This window comes from Idiotropiscis lumnitzeri, chromosome 5 (assembly GCF_059441095.1).
Source record: "Idiotropiscis lumnitzeri isolate Australia: NSW breed Sydney's pygmy pipehorse chromosome 5, RoL_Ilum_1.0, whole genome shotgun sequence".
Taxonomy (NCBI): Eukaryota; Metazoa; Chordata; class Actinopteri; order Syngnathiformes; family Syngnathidae; genus Idiotropiscis; species Idiotropiscis lumnitzeri.
In genome coordinates, this window is record NC_142395.1 from 15,054,465 (window position 1) to 15,075,776 (window position 21,312).

The 21,312-nt window shown below is 41.1% G+C and overlaps 1 protein-coding gene across 2 annotated transcripts; it reads right to left on the bottom strand.

Annotated features, from left to right (window-relative positions):
- Positions 1 to 310: 310 nt before the first annotated feature.
- Positions 311 to 21,103, bottom strand: cyld (cylindromatosis (turban tumor syndrome)). Of its 2 annotated transcripts, XM_088296445.1 has the most exons (17): positions 20,725 to 21,103; positions 19,059 to 19,594; positions 17,096 to 17,407; positions 15,231 to 15,336; positions 13,843 to 13,944; positions 12,464 to 12,580; positions 9,980 to 10,368; positions 8,817 to 8,982; positions 7,623 to 7,764; positions 7,137 to 7,259; positions 6,927 to 7,018; positions 6,789 to 6,855; positions 5,884 to 6,016; positions 4,499 to 4,607; positions 4,198 to 4,316; positions 2,753 to 2,969; positions 311 to 1,922 (listed from the first exon to the last, which is right to left on the bottom strand). In XM_088296445.1, the coding sequence occupies exons 2-17, from the start codon at positions 19,548 to 19,550 to the stop codon at positions 1,738 to 1,740; spliced, it is 2,871 nt and encodes a 956-aa protein (XP_088152571.1). In that variant the 5' UTR covers positions 19,551 to 19,594; positions 20,725 to 21,103; the 3' UTR covers positions 311 to 1,737. The 2 variants fall into 2 exon arrangements, with proteins under 2 accessions (XP_088152571.1, XP_088152572.1); XM_088296446.1 differs by lacking the exon at positions 12,464 to 12,580.
- Between the last annotated feature and the right edge of the window lie 209 nt (positions 21,104 to 21,312).

A 21,312-nucleotide genomic window follows, 5' to 3' on the forward strand; every position in this document is an offset into this window, starting at 1 on the left:
GCAGTGACCGTGATTTTTAAGAGACGTTCAACTCAAAGTCAGAGACTTATTTCCAAGGTGCTGTAAGGTGTGTGACAAACTCACCTCTAGTGTTCACCAAATTGTACGAAGACTGATGTAAAGGGGTCCACCTAAAAACCCTGGTCAAAATCCACTCACCAGAAACTTCGTATTGTACCTGTCATCCAATACAAGAGCCGTATCAAAAACGGGACCTTTAGGAAACGGAAAATGTAAAGACAAAAACTCACCTAACGGTATAATTTTCCTTGAGCAGATGCTAAACAAAATCTTCGACAACACGCCGCCGCCATGTTGCACACTTCCAAAATGGCATTTATTTAACGAAACATGTACAGCAACGTGACCAACATCAAATTCCAACTGTTACATTTGTGCAGACTAGACAGACTGAACAGAGAAATCAATACAAAAAAAAAAAAAAACTCATCTAGTTCTCAAGAAGACTCCTGAAAGGAATCAGCGGTGGGACTCAGCAGGGCAGTAAGAGTCCCTGGAACAGTGCAAACTGCCAGAAATGGAGCCTTGTCTCAAAACGGTTCTGGCACACACATTTATCTGCATCCACTTCAAAAGCACCTCATTCAGAGTTCTTTTTCGTGGCGTTTTTTTTTTTTTTACTTAATTCATTTACAAGGTTTCCTCTTCAGTAGCTTCAAGGTTACCAGCCTTGTGGGTGTGTTTTTGTTTGTGTGTGTGTGTGTGTGTGTCAGTAGTTGAAAACCTGACAGCATAATCAACATCATCAACCCTGTTTTATTTCCTTAAAAAGGGACAAACATGATTAGATTAAAATAAATAATATCAATATTTGATCACATTTCTTTTTGTTGTATTAATCTGCGACGTGGAGAAAGGCGGTGAGTCGGGGGCCCGGGCTCCCAAAAAGGCTTCGTAAAATAAAAACGCGCCGGACAAATACTGTACATGTTCGAAGCAGACCTCCCGCTGGTAGCGTAGATTTGCATTCTGTAACACACACGCACGCACGCGCACACACAAAAAAAAACAAAAAACTGCATCCCCTGACCAATAAATTAGCTCTCTCCTGTTACTTCCGCCTTAAGAGGACTCGGCGCAAAAGTGCAGTTTTTCGCAGGGTGGAGGGAGTGGGACTGACGGGGGTGTAAATGTGCAGTCAAACGGTTAAAATGGCTACATTGTTTTCTGCAACACACAAGCTGTGACCGGGGGGTGATACAGAACAGGGTCACGAGAGCGCGAGACGTGCAGTGCGTATCGCGTCACTTCTCTTAAGAGGTGTTATGAAGCGCTCCCGCCCTTCCCGGTGATTAAAACTAGCGGGACTCCTCTTATTCTAAAGGGTCCTCCCACTTTTTACGTCCAGCTCCCTCCTCCCTCCGTCTTTTAAATCCTTCTTGAGCTTTGCAAAGGCTCGGCTGAGAGATAAGGAGAAGCTATGTGGGACAACATGAAGAACACAACAATTCCAACGAAAGCACAGTGCAAATAAAACCCACAGCACCCCCCCCTCACACACACACACACACACACACACGCACAACTTGACAAATGTGGAGAGGGTTAACTCAAAACTAGTCAAGCCTTTCTTGTTTAGTTAGTTCTTTCATTGAGGGTCTTTCTAGGAAGTCTACAGCCCTGAGGGAGGGAGGGAGGAGCGCGACGTAGTGGCCGCAGGGCTAGAGGAGGATGACGACGAAGAGGATGGAGGGTGTTCGTGTGTCGGGGTGGGGGCTACTTGTACAGGCTCATGGTGGGGCTCTGGTACATGCACATGTAGGCGTCGCACAGCAACCGTCGGGCCTGGCCTTGGATGCTCTTGGGGTCGAGCGAGTGCAGCTCCTCGGGCGTCATCTTCAGGTAGGCCTCCACCTCGGGGCACGGCGACACCTGCGGAATGTTGAAGCCGTTCTGGCCTCCTGCCGAAGCAGAAGCGGGAAGAGAATGAGGAGCAACATATTGTCAAACTTTGGCTATTTGTCAATCTTCATCTAATTGCCTTCTTGGTATAATTGTGATGCCATGTCACAAAAGTTGGGTGAACAACAAAATGAAGGCACTTTGCTCTTTGAACCGGCCGGAGGAGACGGAATGAAAAGCCACTTTCTGCTGCTTGTTAAATAAATAAAAAAATAAATAAGTATTTACCATTTTTATTTTCTTACTAATTAGTTACTAATTAAAATAAATATGCAAGTGAAAAAAATAAGTAAAAAAAAAATGTTTCATTTACTTTTTTACATTAGGCTTAGACTATAGTTGCCAAGTATTTTTTTTTCAAGATTTTGGGAAAAAAAAAATTCAGTAAAGCCCATGTTTTCCTATTGATTGGGTAACATTGTGTTTAAACCAACTAAGGGAACTTTGTTAATAGGCAACAATAAGTTAGTTTAACAATGACTAATGTTATATTTCTATCTAGAGACAAACATAATTGTGCTCGATGTAATGTGTCCATAGTTCCATAGTATTTTTTTCAATGTAATGTAGCATTTCCAAACAAGAATATAAAATAAATAAATAAACATTTTAAAGAAACAATTATTTAGTTAGATTTTTTTCTCTGCAAAATTAATAATAATAAAAAATTGTCTTAGTCAATGTTTTTTAAAGTTTTACCGTCCGTCACATTGCTATTACATCAATTACTGTGGTATTGGTGACTATTCTACCAACGTAAAAACAAACAGATTCAAATTCCGCTCCAGCATAACATAAAAGGCTGAAGAGATCCAGAACCGCAGCTTACCGTCTCGGTCAGCCATGCTGTCGAAAAAGAGCCAGGCGGAGGCGGCGCTGCCGTACTTGACGAAGGCCACGTAGTGACTGGTCTCAATGCACAGCACGGCAAACAGCTCCATCGTCTGGCGCGGGAACGTGCCCTGGCGCCCGCCGCCTTCTTGCAGCTCCTTGGGCACGCAGAGCTTTCCGTGCCGGTGAGTTTTTCTCCTCGGGTGAAGGTGAACCTGAATGGGGTACGAGCGTGTGAGCACCACTGAAGGACGGAAATGGAAATTAATTTACACAAACAGTGTCGCGACAGAATTAAGAAAGCCAAATGTAAAGCCTGTTAGATCCACTCTAAAACCTCATTCACGAATAATTGGAAGAGTGGGTGATATCAGCTCAATATTACATAGCAATGTTTTCCAAATTTAGGAGTGATTTAACATAGTTTTATGTTTTTTTTAACACACATTTTATCATATGTTGTATAGGCTTCGTCACACCCCTAATGTGGCGGCGCCATACAAAATGCATGGGTGGTCATTCTTAAAAATAGTTTTGGGCCTTAATTTTCCAAAATATAAAAAATAAGACTTTTAATGATCTGCATATAACACCACAGGAAATAAAATCATTTAACTACTTTTGATAGTTTTTAACTATAATATTAATACACAGTTGAAGTGGAAAGAACTGTGGTCAGATTAAACCAGCCACGAGTCTACAATGCTGTCATTTCTTTGTATTTGGCGCCCCCACATGGCCAATCTACTTGTATGCTTGGGTCGATTTAATCTCTACATTTCAGTCTATTTCCGTGCACATTTCAGGTATCACATAACCGAGCTTTACACGTGAAAGAACCAATAGACATCAAATTTCGCTAAAGTACCTCGATAAATAACACTTTGAGGAAAGATCCCAAATGTAACCAATATTACATAAATCAAATTATTAACGGTTACATGAAGTTTAGTTGGCCAGGGCTGACTCTTTCACCAATTGATTTAAAAAAAAAAGTAATGTCCACATTACTCTACAGGGAACAATCAGTAATTATTTCGCTTATTTAATGATGAACACACCTACAATAAAACATATTTAGACCATTCTTAATTGTCTCAGAGTTTGATGTTGTTTAGATTTGTTTTTTTTATGTTTATTTGTGTTGCTTGTGCATGCATAGATCTTTAACAGGTTATATGCCGATGACATCACGCTCGCATTGACGCAGTATATCCGATCAGCATGTTTAACTGCACTTGCATTTCAGAGATCAGATTTTTATCCACACTTTATTATAATCTGAACATATCAGCGTTTTTTTTTTGTTTGTTTACACTGCACACATTTTATTTGTACCAGTTAAGAACAAATAAAAATTAGAATTCGGTTAACCATGCATTGTAAATCCAGCCCAAGAAACACGGGTGGGCGGGCACATGAGTATTGCAAGACGTCGTTTACCTGCGTATTGCACTTTTCGCAGAACTGCTTAATCTTGCCTGCTGTGATGTCGCCATCATCATAGCAGTCTCTGCACTCAAAGAGGGCCAGACCTCCGCAGATGCGACATTCCCTCGGAGCTAGACGGTAAAAATAAAAAATGTTGCTTTCGCGTGTGCGTAAAGACTATTTCGCTAGGGTCGTGGTGACAACTCAGTGGAGTTTCATTACAAAGCAAACCGACAAGAGGGCGAGACGGGCATTGATCGTGAAGAAAAGAAACGTGCGCACACGCATGCAAAAGCAGTCGTCTCAAACTCACTGTCTTCCAAAAGATCTGTGATGTCTAACTCCAGTGAGGGGAAAATCTTGTTGAACATTTTGAAGTCCTTGCCAAAGCGCGGCATCTGGATGATAAGGCAGGAGGGAGCCTGAGGGGCAGCAAAGACACAGGAGAGAAAGAGCTTATTATCATCCTGCACAAAAGAAACACCGGCGAGAGCAGAGGGATGTTTACGATTACAACACGCATGACCGATCTGTCTCACACACTGTGCTTCTTGTTTAAAGCAGGTATCTGATCACAAGGGGAGGCTGCTTTACATCTACGACGTGTCGTGTAGGATTGCGGTCCGCTTAAGACCACACAACAGTGAGATCCGCCGGTGGGAAAACAGGACACGGACACAGACGAGTTTATCAGTCGGAAAATATTTGCACTTGCTACTCCGCACCATTGCTATCCTGACTGATCACTGCACAAGGGACACAAGAACTAGAAAATAAATGGCCAAAGGCGACCACAATTATTATTTTTTTTCAAACTTGATTCTACTTCTTTTTAAATTGAGGATAGAAATTAAACACTTGCTAATATTTAACCACTATGATTCACAAATGCAACAAATGTGAATTTATATGATGATTTTGGAATCTTATCTTGTTGTGTATTTACCATGGTTAGTTTAGTTTAACAAAAATGAAATAAGTAATACTGAAAGTTAAAAAAAAATTCCATTAACCAAATAAAAAAACAAAAATCATTTAAAAAAAATTTTAATTATATATATATATATATATATATATATATATATATATATATATATATATATGATATATACAGTGTATATATATATAAAAAAAAAATACTACTGTTCAACCAGGTTTAATACTTCTCAACATTAAAAACTATCAAAGCCACCCTGAAAACTAATTAAAACGAACTACATTTAAAAATACAATACTTAAAGAAAAATAAAAAAAACTGACTAAAAATAAATTCAAAAGCGATAACTCTGGTATTTACCAATTCTGTTAACTTAGGGCAGACAATTGCAGTTAAAAATTAATAACAATACTGGGGAACAATCTGAATAAAAATAAATAAACGGATGCGTTAGATTTTTAAAATTGACATGCTGATTCCCAAATTGTAGTATTTTAATTCTTTTTTACATAAAATGCAGCTCAAAGTGCTGTACAATAAAAATATCCCAATTACAACAAATAAGGAAGTGGTGATAAAGGATATTTGTGCGCATGGACCACACTATGTGCACTGAGGTTAGCCATAGTTGTTGGTGGTAAGTGATGTAATGATCAGAATCCTCTCCCGAGGATTCTTTCCACTCGACCATAGATAGTTACACAGTCAAAAAAGGTTGCGTAACAATGCGCCGACTCAGCCAAAACCTATGGAAGACTCACCTCGGCAAACTTCAGGTCACTGTTGATGAAAGACCACTCCAGGAGCTGCTGGATGGTGGGAACACCAACCTTGTCTTTTTTGTCCATGAAGATTTGGTAAAAGTAACAGTCCTGCACCTTCTGGCCTGCTGACCTGTAAAATATATTTGATAAGACTAAGCTTCTTTCTTTATACTGTGTGCCAATTTATTGTGTGTCTAGAATATATGTTAAAGAAACATTTCAACTGTACTTTTTCTGGGGAAGTCTTACCACATATTTTGCCTTTCTATTTAGATCACTGATATCTCAGAATTTCATCATTTGCCTTCCAGGTAAACGTAATTATGGTCACATGGGTAATGGATGGTCATCAAGACCCGACAACGCTGCCCTGAATTGATCAGTAAATACGTTTTCGGGTCAAAATAGCTTTTGTTTGTGTGTTTTTTATTAAAGCTACGTAATGACAGATGTATATGGCAATTCTTCAGGGTTCTTAGAAAGCTATTGAAAAGCTGTGCGCAATAATTTGGAACACTATATCAAGTTATTTTTAGGGGGAAAACATGTAAAAATCCAGAATATCAAAGAAGCTAATATAATTGTTGACCATAAGAATATTAGCAATAAATGCCATTGATTATCTATAAAAACTATCAAAAACAACACAGACTTTATAACTCGGAAGATGTGCATTCCTGCATTCGACATTTGTCATCTTTACCTTTCAGTCGATCGTTCCTACAGTAAATGTGGATAATTTACTTAAACTTTAATTCTAGATTCTTAGCGTCAGAAGTGCAGTAAGAATTAATGACATCCCGTGATGACTGCTATGAGCTGGTATTGCAGCAGTATTAACTGAGATACAGTTGAAACAGGCTTTGGGCCACTAGGTGGAGCGCAAGCTCAGCAAGCCTTACCTTAGTTTGAGCAAAGGGTCCACCCGCAATATGTGATGGAACAGTATATTGAGGAATTCCTCTGGATCTGAAGCACAAGACGTGAGTCAATACAGTAAAGGACAATCCGAAGGGTATATAAAGATATTACGACCTTACCTTTTTCTTCAGAGGTGAAGCCAGATGCAGCTTCTACTTTCTCCAGGATCCTCCTGAGTTTCATCACTTTGGTGGCACACACATACCCATGTCTGAGTGACAAACAGAAGCATTGTTGGAGGTTCCACAGTCCTTACAAGAGTTGCTGTTTTGTTTTTTGCTTTTTATTGTCTGGATTAAAATAGGCAAACTTTTGTTGATCGCACTCACATGCGCAGGGGGTTGACTATCTCAGTGCGCAACAGTTCTTGGGTCTCTCTGTAATACTCCACATCCGTCTTTGAGCGCGGCCTCAGCAGAACTGTGTCCAGTACAGAGCTGAAGGAAAAGAGACTGCAAAACAACGCAGTTCGGTATCACTGTTTGAACAGTAGATTATCAATACATCCCCGACTGTACTCATGAAAGCTTGATGTCATGCAATGTCACACTGATTGTAAACCAAACAGACATGCATTTCAGAATCAAAGGTTAGCTTAATATTATTTCTGTACAGTAATAATTGAAACGTAAAGCATAAGGTTGCCTGTGGTTTGCTTTAAAACCCCTTTGGCGGTATAACAGCCCAAGTCAAAGCAATTGAGGCTCTGCCTTAGGGCCACGCCGTTGAAAAAAAGTGCTCCATCTCCAACCAATATAACGGAAATCCAAAGAATAAATGAAGGGTTGGTTTGAAATACAAAATGGAGCGCTGACCAGAAAAGAGTTGAATCCAAGTAGCACGAGTTGTAGTGACCCTGGATGCCTTTCTTCTTGCCGACCATGACGTCTAGGCCATCCGTTTCGCTGCGGGGCGGTGTGTTTTCATGTACTATCTCGCTTAAGTAGCCCCCAAAAGCTGTGTAAAGGAATACAGTAACAAAATGGTTTACTTAGCGCCCTTACATATTTTTTTTTAACAGTTATTTCTGTGCCAGTCCAAAACACAAGGCGGGGTGTGTGCTTTTGCGACAGGAGATGAGTAACCATAAGAACAAATTTGTAAACTCACCTATGTCAATGCTGGAATAAATCACAATTACATAGAATATCTGTGTGAAAACACTTCGGCCATAAATAAGGCAATCACATGAAAACCACTAAGTATGGTGGTAACAGAGAATGCTTTCTGAACACACTTAACTAATTTACTACCATTGACAGCTAAAGACGTCAAAGATCCATTTTTTTTTTACTCGGTTGGTCGCGAATGAGTTAACATATTCTGTCGCTGAAAAAACTAGTGTAACTGAACACTGTTCCTCACCTTAAAAGAGGAATGTTGGGACCACAGTGAACCGAGGACTTTATTTTATGTATGTTAGGTTCATGGAAGACCCTAAGCCTTGTGTGCACCTAAAAGGCTGATTTAGTCCAGTAAATGCGCCCCTCTGTTGTGGCGCAGGCTGCACAATTTGGTACGATACCCTGTAAGAAGGGTGATGGCAGATACACTGTTGTCCGTTGACAAGACAGGCAAGTTACAATCAAATTAATTGAGCAGGAAAGACACAAGAATGGGCTGTGTTGTATGGCTAATTACAAACATTTGAGGCGATATGCAGTGCTGTCACACTATTCACGTAACTGGCATCGGAATCACCATTGTGCTGCCTAATCAGGATTTACCTGATCCAAACTGAACTGTACTTACTGTGTGGAGGAAAAAGTGGCTTAAATTGTCCATGGGTGTCTATGTGAGCATGAAGGAATGAGTTGCGTGTCTCTATCGCCTCTTTCACACAAGACAACTGGAGACAAGGCGGACAAATTTCAGCGAGTACAAGCAGCAAGAAAGGGGATTCGGATACCACCAAAGGCGGAAAATTTCCCCGTCGACTGTCTCCCTATCCGAGTCTAAGTTAGCTGGAAAAGGCTACGAGTGGCACTGAAGGTAAATAGATGACCCACCAATAGAGTTGCAGCGCTCGATGGGGTTGGAGGAGTGGTGCAGCGATGGGAAGCGGGAGTCGGGCCGACAGCACTTGAGTTTCACGAAGAGGGCCTTCTTCGGCGGGCAGTTGAAGTAGCGCGTACCTTTGAAGGTGCCGTCGGTGCAACCCGGGCACTCGTCTTCCTGAAATATGTTTATGAAAAAAAGAACGGCCACACCAATGAGTACTTAGGACAACTTATGTGCTCACGGGACACATGATTTTCAAAATAAACATAGGCCTCATTGTTCACAGAGGAGGTAAAATAAATGAAGAGAAATATAGCCAAAATGTGTACAAAGATTATATATTGATATTTGTGCGCCTATGTTTTTTGTGACAGTATTCCCATATTCATTATAGCACCTTCAGCACTGCGCTTTATTTGCACAATCACTATTGGAAAATTCTCTCCAATTGTGTGTCACTATTATTAACATTTATTAAAACAATTGGTAACTCTCAGAGGGAACCCTAACAAGGAGTGCTAGCAATGGCAATCACGTTTTTTTTTTTGTTTTTTTTTTAAGACAATGGGCGGGGAAAATCGTTGACTATGGCCAAGAGGTGGCAGCACTGCATCTCTTTTGGATGAGATCACACAGTCTCAATGGAATGCTTATGGAACGTTTCACTCAAATCATCTGTTGGAATGAAAAAAAATGCAAAAATAGGTTTTTTGAAAAAATATATATTTTATGTAAGGGTTAATTTCTGAATTAATTTTCTTCTATAAAATACCAACAACAAAGATAATGTGCTTTTCTATTTGACGAAGTTTACAACCAAACCATGTTGTACTGCTGATTTATGAACCTTGAAAGATCACCAAGATTGCTCTAAATTATCTGGCACTGAAGAGGTTCATTTCTTGAACATGGGTGGCATTGAACCCATTCAAATACAATTAGTATTTTACTAATATTCTCTTTAACAATATATACAAAGAAACTTAATGATTTAAGTGAATTAAGTATGACGAAAAAATATTACATTTTAATTTACAAATTCTAGTGGGAACATAAAAGCTTGATTAAGTAAGTGTTTGGAGGGCCGGGTTATAGATCAGACTGTGTCATTTCCAAGGCCATTTTATGCCCACCCCTGGTCTATCCCAACAGTGTTGCTGTGCGTTCTCACCAGCTCCAGCCCGGCCAGAGGCTCCAACAAGCCTGGAGGTAGACCCACCCAGCGGATGACACCACACAGAGGGGGATTCTCCTTCACCTCCACTAGGGAACCCACCTCAAGACCTGGCTGGCCCCTAGTAGGTGTTGCAGGCCGCGGCGAGGAGGGGGCGGTGGGCGACGGCGCATCAGCCTGCTCACCCATTACTGACTGGACGGACAGGGAGAGCGGCCCGTGGCTCATGTTGTCGATGGGCCCGCTCTTGCGGTTCAGGCTGAAGGGCAGCGAGTGGAACTTGTTGTCACTAGCCAACGAGGCGGGCGGTGGTGCCCTAATGGGCGGGGGAGACTGGTTGAAGTCGGGGGGAGTTTCGGTGAGCGACTTTGCAGGGTCCTCCCCAACTGGACGACACACAGAGGACAGGAAATTTAAATGGAGGAAATAAAACAACATGATGGTCACATTTTGTAATTGACAAGTAAGAGATGAATGGAACACAGATGATAAAATTCCAAGTCGGTGGTGAGTTGCCATTATGATGCTCTTCATCACCATCTGCAGGATGACTGGAGAATGTCATGCACCCTGGCAGCCGGTTTGTGCCACAAGATGATGTGTGCTAGGTTTATGGTTCGACTCACTGCCATCCTCTGTGGGGTTTGCGTGTTCTCTCCAAGTTCATGTGGATTCTCACCTACCTGGCTTCCTCCCAAATTACAAGAACTATTATAACTATACAAATTGTCATTCTGCTGTTTGGCACTTTGTTGTGTCATTTGCAGAATTACGTGAAAAAAATGTTAACTCATTTCCTGCCATTGACGGCTAATGACGTCAAATATCCGTTTTATTTTTACTTGGCTGGTTGTGAATATGAGTTAATGAGGAAAAATTCTCTTCTTTATGCGTAACTGGGGGCTTTGACTGTACAGTACAGAGTTTACATCTCAAAAGTTACATTCTGCTGCATGGATGTTTCAGATATGCAAATGAAACCCAGGTAAGGCACTAAACTGTGATTCGTAATTCAAGTCAACACCTCAAGGAAGTCGCCACCTGTCTGAGGTGAGGTCCTGCTGCCACATTAAGATCAAGCATTTATGAAATGAAAAACACGACAAATCGACACATGACATCATGACATGAGGAGTGAAATTCTCTGGCAAGTACGGGTAATATATGAAAAAAGAAATATCCCCACACCAATGGAAATGCAGAAAGAACATCAGACTTTTACAAATGCTTTGGCCGTCAAATAATTCTCCGGCATCTTATTGCTGGTTTAATTTGCAGCACTGAGCATTAATAAAAGCCTTTTCATCAACACCGATCTCTCCATGCATGTGGAATATGACGCGAACAATGGTGATTAAGGGGACGGGACTGCTGGCAAGGTCATGGTGGCAAGCTACTGCAACTGACTGAGCATGTTGAAGGCTACGTGACTGCAAAAGTATGAGTACATGATTCGAACTACAAACAATTATCTGTCAGATGCTGTTGTTTACACGCGGACATTATAGCAATAACCCCTTGGCAGAACTTCAAATTTCTATATACTACCATAGTGCAATTATGTATTTTTATACCATGAACATCTACGGGGCTCAAACTGTTGCACTAATTGCACAAGTGTAAATGGTTTTTAATCCAGGTTAAAAACTTTGCTATATTCTCAAACCTGTGATCAATTTCCTCCAAACAATTTCAAATCCTTTTTTTCTTTTAGATATATTAGTGACCCATTTCTTTACATTTAAATGTTTTTTTTAAAGTTTTCTGTTAATGGTTAAATGTTGTCAACGTCCTTTTTAGTAATTTGTGTGAGTTACTATTGTTGTCTCTGCTTCGCTTTTGAAAGTTAACGTGTTTGTAAATGCTTGTAGGTGTTGTGTCTCTGCTTGTGAGAAGCATATTGAGCTGTGTTGAGTTGCCTTCTGTATGAAATGCGCAATATAAATAGAACTTCCTTGCCGCACTATTCTACATTCTTCATAAACAATTAGTGTTGCAATTTCCTAAAAAATAAAAAAAAAATGTAGATGCGCAGAAATGACTAAATAGTTACAAATATATTGTGCACATAATTATGTGTAAATCGTTTTACAGAATATTCCAGTCTCGGGAGAACTCCCTACTAAGCAGTTTATTTTTTGTTTCATTTAAAAAAATTGTTACATTGCTCTTGTTCACACAGAAGAAATGGCAGTAATGTTTTGCAATTCCTTTCCTTCCTGTACCCAATGTGAACCGATCTGCCACGTTAAAACCAAGGTATACACACACGACCTTGATTTTTGATGAACCATATCGTCCTGTCCTCATTTGCAATTGAGTAAATTACTACCCCTGCAGCTGCTTGTGAAGGTTTTATTTGACACCAACTAACCAGCATTCATTGAGAAATATTAGATTGAGCTTTCTGGTAAAAGCCAAAAAGATGCTTGTTCGGAAACAGGAGCTTGCCAGCAAGACGGTGGACGTTCAACCAGTTACCTTCGTCAATGTACCATGTGCTTTTGGATTTGGACTTCACTGGGGGGTCAACAGAGCTGCCATTTAAAGTATAGTAAAACTCGGACTTGCTCCTACTCCCACACTGATGAGCTAATCCTGGAAATAACACAAGTACACCACAACACAAATGCATAATAAATAGAAAAGTGTGTGTGCGTCTGTGTGTTATAGTTGAGTGCACAAGAGTACGTGTCTGCATTGTGTCATTGTGCTTGACACAAAAGAATGTTGCAAATGATGCATGCAGCGGGGGAATTCTCCAACAGTGTAATCTCTCAAGTAGGAATGGGCAATTAATCGCAATTTAATTTGATTTCGAAGGGAAACGATTCATGTGCCAAAGGGCGCTGTGTGTGTTTGCAAGTTCCTACATGGTGAAAGCACATTGAATGCACCTTCTGCAGCAAGCGTGACAAATGTCATTCTGCCCTCCCTGAACGTAATTTAAGTTGTTTAATGAGTCCACAGTTATCTTTATCTGGAAAACTAAACGCACAACAAAAAGAATTAAAGCATTCTATATTTAGATAGAAGACATTTAAACATCATTAACATCGCCAGTTCCATTGCGAGAGGTCAATGTAAAATCCCGCCGACAAGTTAATAAAGAACAAATCCCATCAAGTTACGGAACTGATACTCCTTCAGATAACGAATACACAACATTATACTTTAATCATTTCTTTTCTGGGTGCTCTTTCAACTTATATTTCAAGTTGACTTTTGTTGCTTGAAAAAATACTAAGTTTTGAAAATGCATAATCGTGTTTATTAATCATGATTTCAATATTATTTATAAAATAATCCAGAATCTTTTTTTTTCCATAATCGAGTCTTTTAAAGTGACACGAAAATCAAATGAGCGCAAACCTCAGGACGGTGTGAGGATTTTTTTAAGGTATTATTTTATTTCGGTGTTTCAGCCTCAGGTTTTTCATTTTTGGTTTCCAGTTTCTGCAAGGATTTTCATTTTGGTGCATCTCCTGAAAAATAAACTCAATTTAATTGATTAAATTAATTCATCACCAAGCCCGAGTTTTAGGTGCCTCCACAGTTCAGAAAGGTTGATGGTGACGATTTGACCACGGAAGATAGGATTTTTTTTCCCCCTAAACCTTTTGTTATGAGAGATTCCGCTGCATTCCAATGTAGTTAGGGATGTTAGCGACCACAGCAGTGTTTTAAAAAATTGGTTTCTCCTGAAAAGGGAATATTGCATTTTAAAATAATATAGTACCTATGTATCACACTTCTGATATAATATGTGTCTGAGCAACATTGCTGTTGACAACCAGAGCACAGCTAAAAAGCCCCTTTGGAAAAAAGAAAATCATAAAAAAATGTCTGTTTTCAGGTACCTTTGCTCTTGGGTTTGCTTTGGCCAGAGGACGACTTGTCGTTGTTGTTGCCTCTGGAAGCAAAAGTGTGCTTTTGCAGCCTTTGGTCCTGCATGGAATATTCTGGGTGGACCAAAATAAACGTTGGACATTAGTGGCACCTATGACATTCAGCTAATTTGCACAACACAACAAGCTCTATGGGTGAATTCTGCCTGCATCACGCACAGGCAATTTAAACAGTACTGTCTGTAAATTGAAGTTGTTGTTTTTGAGCAAATGATTTCTGAACCTGCCAGGCAAACGAAACACAAGGTTTTTGATTCGTTTAATGACACAGATTAAAAACACCTAAAGGATAAAGTATTATAGTAAAAGTATGGGTGCAGTTTTTGCAGAGGGTGGCAGTTGAGTTCAATGCAAATTAGTCGATTGTTCAACCGACCGGTGGCCCTGAACTGCTGTGCTAATGCAGAGTGTAACTACTAAAGTATACACTATATAGTAAGAAACCCTGCACCCATACAGATTTGATTGCATTTTCATTGCTCGAGGACTCACCTGATTAGTAAGACAAATTACACAAATTAAATTAGCCTATTTGTGCATGTGATGCATGCGACCGACACACAGCCACATGCAAATCACCCCACCACAACATGGACAACTTTGCTGAAAATTAAAGTATGTGCCCTCAATCAGAATTGGAAAACGCAGTTTTTACTGCAAGCAAAATGTTATGTGTGATAACTCTACCGCTCTGCTTTGGTTTTGGCTTTGACAATGCGTGGAGTTACTTGAAAATGGCAGATGTTCACCCAGCACTACTGTCAAGTCATAGGCAGAGAAAGTCAATGTGGGGGGCATACTTCTCTTAATGAACGCCACTGTTACAGTACTTGGAAATTTGGCAAAGTACTGACTCAAAAGATTTACCTTCTTATTTAATGTCAAACTTTATGGGTGGACAGGAACTGCAAAAAGCAAATAATAAATGTTCCCTTTAAGACTATTTTCTACTTACAGGAGGCCCTTTGTCTGGTGTTTAAGCTGCACTTATGTACAATAGAGGTGTTTTGTCTTTCTTTGCAAACTAGCTCAAAGTTCTTTGGCAAGAGAGTGAAGTAGAGTGTTTCCTCTGTAAGGGGAAAAAAAGTCTTGACATGCTGACAAGGCTTATTGTTATTTACTTGTTGACTGAAGGGAACAGAAGAACAAGGACATTTATGGCAGCTTTATAGTGCATATAAACACATCAATATGCCGACATGTCCAACAAAGAGCTTGAGTATTCCGTCTGAGAAAACAAGCTAGGCATCGAGACAAACACTCTCTGTTGGCAGCATCCGTCATGAATAAGAAGAAAACCAGATGAGAAAAGACATTTCTCACAAACGGAGGCGGCTCACCTGGCATTACGTCACAGATGGGGACAAGTCGAGTGTGCTCCAAACTGGCAAAGTTACACAGCAGCTTCCCGTCAAACATTCCGTCCCACTCCCCGATCGGATTGTCCTGTAAGAGTTGGAGCCATGAGAAGTGTGTAACCCTTCCAGGTCGAAGCGCTATATTGAACACGCTTGCATGGTGATAACCCAGTTGTTCATCATCCCCAAATAAGCAGCCCCTTCTGATTCAGATCCTCCTTAGCGCTGTAATCCCGCCTGCTAGTACAACCAAGCTATTCTTCCCCCTCGCAGTTTGCAATCCAGCGCAGCGCTCCAGCAGCGTAAGAGCGAGATGGCGAGAAGGCTAGGCGAGGCTGGGCAAGAGCAGCGATCACCCAATTAGCGGTCGGCTTGCCCCGTCGCCACGCTATAGGGTCATACCACTCCTCAAAGACTGCCTGCCCCCCCCCACCCCCCCGCCCGCCCCGAGCGTGACTGCCTCCTCGTCTTGGTGTGGGCAGTGGATGCGATGCACGGCGTGGGCTCGCCGCCGCCGCTAACATTCAGCAGTCAAATGCCGCCGCAACAATCTCACAACGACCACAACAAACAGCACTCCCGACCTGACAACAGTAGTCATAGCTACAGGCTACGCTGATCCTTGGCAACAAGAACATATTCCCTTAACACGCAAATGAACAGCGGTGCAGAAAAATTATTGCTAAAAAATTATCTTACAATTGCTTGTGGGAAAACCTTGAAAGGCAATGGGAACAAAAAAATGACTAAAATCTGTATCATTCTAATCCCTAAATCGATTAACTGATGATTTATTTAGATAAAAGGAATTCATCATTAATATTACAAATAAATATTAAATAACACATTATAGAGTGGGTTGGGGTGGATAAAATAAATACAACAAGTATAATGGGATGCCTTATGATGCAACTGCTTGGCAAGTTGGAATAAGAACAGACTATGTGACATGCAGGCCGTACTATGCCCAACCTGTACTAAACCAACTGTTGACCTTGTCACCATAAACCACATGGGATTGAAAAATGAGGAATTTGCTGCTATGCTTTCAAACAGTAATTGTCAAAGCATCAGCTTTACAGGTACAACATAAACTGTGAGCACAGGGGAAATGACTAATGACTGAAAATGAGAGTCACGGTTTTGCTAAGTGCAGCTATCTAATAAAAAAAATAAAAGATAACACATATCAAAATAAAAGTACAGTGGTGACAAGTTAAATTTGTTCCGCAACTCAAGACTCTAAAATGAAATCATTGTTTCCCGTTGAAATAAATCAAAATAACTTCATTTCGTTCCAACCTTACCACTAAAACAAAAAACTAATTCTGTTAAGTGTATTTTATTTGGGAAAAAAATAACACTCCATCTTTTTACAGTGAGTAATGTTGTCTATCCACATCTTGTTACTGAACCATTTGTGTTAAACCACTGCTTGATGGGAGCATCAAGGACAACATTTTTTTTCAATAATATGTTTGATGCGCCCGCAACACGGTATTCTGATAAATACTGCATTAGTGGAAAAAGAACTAAGCAGAAAAAGTCACCTGTTTTTAGCGTCAATTATAATACGCAACAGGTGGTAGTACAGAACAAAATGGCAGCCACCTGAGCTGGATGAAAACTCTTACACAATCGGAATGGCAGTTTTTGCTATTTTGTTATGTTTGTGAAAATAGCCATCTATTTGAAGGAGGTGTTTTGTTTTTGTTTTGTTTTTTCCAAGTGAACAACTCACCCTGCAATTAAATGGAAAACTATAAAAACAGAGGATATTATTTTGGGGAAAATAGTGTGACAATGGAGTCAGCGGCAAAATGGTTAAGTTAAGCACGTGTACTTACCATGTCAACACCCACGTAGTAGCCCAGGCTCTCGTTACCCGGCAGCAAGTCACAAAAAATGATGGTGCCTCTCTCAGGTCCCTCGCGGGTCTGCACCAGGACTCTGGAGTTGATCTCCAGCGGTGGGTAGTCCTGGTCCTCTTCCACCAGGTTGACATGATCCGCCTCCAGCTCACCCATGTCGTCATCATCATCATCCTCCCACAGCTCCAGCTTGTCCAGGGCCACGAAAACGCCGCATTCATCCTCGCAGCGAAACAGTTGGCGGCCCTGGAAGGAGCCCTCCGTGAAGCCCTGGCCTCGACCCTCCTCCTGAAGGAAGAAGAAATGTCGTCAAAATGACAGCTGATTGAAAAAGCCGGGAATTGTAAAATCTGTACCGACAACCGACATGTAAAATAAAGCGTACATATGGAGGGATATAAATATTTGGTTCTGGAATGCCTGCTTACCCATCAAGTGCAAACTTAAACTACCGAATCAATACTTTGAGAGCTGCTTATATATGAAAATGAGACTGTGTGCAAGCCATTCTGCATTTGTGCCAGTTATGAAACAATAGGGGAGAGGTACAACAATTAATTGAATAAATAATAATAATAATATTCCCTTTATTAGTCCCACAATGGGGAAATTCGAGATTCGAACCCAAGCCTCCTGGGGAGACTGGGTCCTGAACGCGGCGCCTTAGACCACTCGGCCATCCTGACAACTAATCAATTCTCATCTATTTCAATAATCAACCACTTCTTTGAAGACATAGTTTAGCAAAAAAAAAAATCAAAATCCGCTGAATTTCAGACTCTCAACAGATAAATATTGTCAAATTTCGGTCCTCTTACGACTCTTGATGTTTAATCAAAATAAGACATTTCCAAAAGTCTGCTTTTACGTCGGAAAACAATGACCAACATTTGTGCTGATTTTCTGACAAGCTATGGAATAAATGAGTAACAGAATCATAATCGTTTTATTGGAGCATAAAAGTCAAAAGGTAAACGAGCAAAACAAAACTATTATCCCTTTTGATCTCAAGCTACAAACACATGGCAGCTTGCGGGGAGGAAGTGTGAGAAATCAATATTTGTAGGGTTCAACATCTTCATGTCATATTTGTATTTTTTCTTAGTTTTGCCAAACTCAAAATTTTCAACTTGGAGAATTATAATTCTGTCTGTCGGCCAGTAGTTGGCAAGGGGTGAAAAGTTTGAACCCAAGACCACGAACCGAGGTGTTTATTTATATTGAGCAGTGGCCTGAGCACTGCCATCGGCCCACTCCGCTGAGCGCCGCAGAATAGAAACAACATTGTGCTGAAATAAGCAAAGCTTTGTGTATGCGTGTGCGTGTGTGTGTGCGTGCTTGTGTGTCGCCTCTGCAACCATGTGGCACAGTGCGAGTGGTTATGTTTGACAGCAAGTTGCATTGGTGTTGTGGAAATGTTCTCACAGCTGTCAGTCAAAACACTGCAGCTTTGTGTCATGGAGTGCTAAAACGGACTTTATTTATTGTGGTTTCTCCAATGTGAGATAGCAAACTGCACCATTTAGGAAATTCACACAAGAAAAAAAATATATGCATCATTTCTCATTTCAGTGTTTCATTTTGAGTAACTACTAGAGTGACAGATTTGTGTTTAAATATGAGGCACACCATCAAAACAGCACCAATAAAAAGCCTGTATTTAAAATTCTGCCTTTGCAAAGATAGTAAATTTTTCTTTGACATTGTCAGAGATGGTTAAATCTATAAGCGATAAACACATCGTAACACTTCGTCACACATAGTGAGGGTTATTAAACCCAACTCAGTTGTCTGAGAGTAGCATCTGTAAAGCTGACATTCAATATTAATATGACTTCAATACTAATATCATTCAATGCAATATGTGTCATCTCAAAGTACAGAGGCAGAATACTGGATATACCTCACTAAAGAGGAAAACAGATGAAGCGCTTCTTACCAATAGCTCCACTCCAAAGAGGATTCCAGAGAGGGCTCTGTCAGACAGCAGCGAGCCCTTGAAGCGCACCACACCGGGCAGAGGGTCATCCCCAGAGCGGAGCTGAACGCGCACCTTGGAGCCACAGTCGATGTCGCGCACGCTCTCCAGCCGGGTCTTGTTGCACAGCAGGGCGTAACGCTCCTCGCAGTTGGTGATGGGAAAGAGCAGCTCGGCTAGCTTCTCGTCAATCTCCAGGACCTCGCGCTCGTCCAAGCTCAGCACCACGTTGGTCTGGTCCAGAATGCGCAGGCTCTTCTTACCCTTGCACGGCGGCAGCGTGCGGCCCAGGCTGTTGCGCTCCTGGCATGCTTGGCCCAAGCTGCCGCGCGGGATCCGCAGGGTCTTCTGGGGGGGCTTCTCCACCTTGGACTCCTTCACCACCATGTAGAAGCGCCAGTCTTCCCTGAAGCCTCCGCTGGGCTTCTCCTGGCTCCACAGGACCGAGCTCATGGCTGCATGCTAGTCAACAAGGGCAGCATCACAGCAACTGGAGTCTGCAACACAGAAAACACATTTCTTCAAATTATGGCCTCAACTGGAATGTCAATCAAAACCTTATTTAACTTAGTCTTATTCCCCCACCCTGCACGCCAGCCTTACAATTGCCACTTCTTATAGTTATTAACTGGTGCCATTAAGTAACCACGACACACGTTTTAGAGCATATGTGGCTTCAGGAAAGCTGAAAATCTTCGGCTTGTAACTGTCAGCAACAAGTGGAGTTGGAGACCAGTTTATAATGTGTTCTTAAATCCACCGTGTATAACTGGGGAAGGCTGTGCCTCAATTTCAGTTTTTGATTGACTGCAAGGACACACATTTCTTGATGGGAAACTTTCTTGGAAACCTATTAAGAATAAATATAGAAAAGTAAGAAAACAAAGGATGTCAGCATTGTGCTGCATACAGTTGCACACACCATCGTGCAATTATGTCAAGGGAAATGGGAATATAGCATTTCAGAGGTAAAACATATTTGGGCTTTTTCTTTCCCAAGAAAATGAACTGTGTTGACAGCACACGTTTGGGTGTTGATAGATACGTATACCTAGCGAAAATCGGTTGAAAATGGGCAGATTACGATTTATTTTCAATGTCAATGCGTTGGCTTTAATGGGAACGTTGTCCTTTCCAACATGGCCGCCAAGTAGGCACGTCAGGAGACTGGCTACAGCACAGTGGCGCATTTGTCTTCATATCTGTGGCCTTACCCTTTAAGACGCCTGGTATTCTCTGCAGTGGAGTATATAAACACCAAATTGGTAAAAAAAAAAAAGTTTAACGGCTCGGATCTGCTTATTTGAATGCGCTAAAAAAATAATAAAATAAAGCTAAACAACGAGCAGGGTGCGACGCATGGACTTGCCCTCAGGCAAAAGAAGTCCATAGTAAGCACGCCATATCCGCCTTGAGTGGTGACAAATGACGAAACTGTTTGTACGATAAACTCCGTAAATGTGGCATTAAAGCTTTGTTGCGTTATAGAAAATGAGACCAGGTTATTTAGCCGAAATGACAGCCAGGCCCCCCAGTTTCGCAAGCGTTTAAGCAGACAGAAACCCAGCGCTTACCTAGCGCCAGTCATTCTCACCAAATAAAACGTCAACGACACGGTCTATCTTACCTTTTTGTTTCGGCGTTACTTGAGAGGGTTTCGGTTGACGTGTCACGTCACAACAGCCATTATTCCAATTCGGCGCGAGGTCTCCAAAATCAAGCCCGAACGCCGCCTTGGTCACCTCTGCTTACCTAAACGACAAGCTAATGCTAATAGGCTAACAGCTACCCAACCGGCTATGCACTGAGTAATCAGGCTCAAGTGAGAAAAACTGGCTGACCGACAGCGAGCACGTCGACGGGGGACCGCCGGGGTCTACGATATAAGAACGACATTTATGTATAAAATGTTGAAAAAAAATCATACAGTATTACGTTGCGGTGTATTTGAGCTATATTATTTACATGAGACGACATCACGAAAGTGGTGTCATACGTCATCAAAACGGAGATCGCTAATTGGCGCAACTTGTTTTTCTCGGGATGCCGATTGGCTGACGTACGTTTCTATACTAGGCCGTGGGGGTTTCCCATTGTGAGTGAAACTGCGTAGTTTGAGTGCATCGCAGTTTCGCGAAGCTCAGAGCTGGCTGAGTAAAGAACAATTTTATATACAAATAAATAAAAGTAGCAATAATTTTCAAGAATATGTATA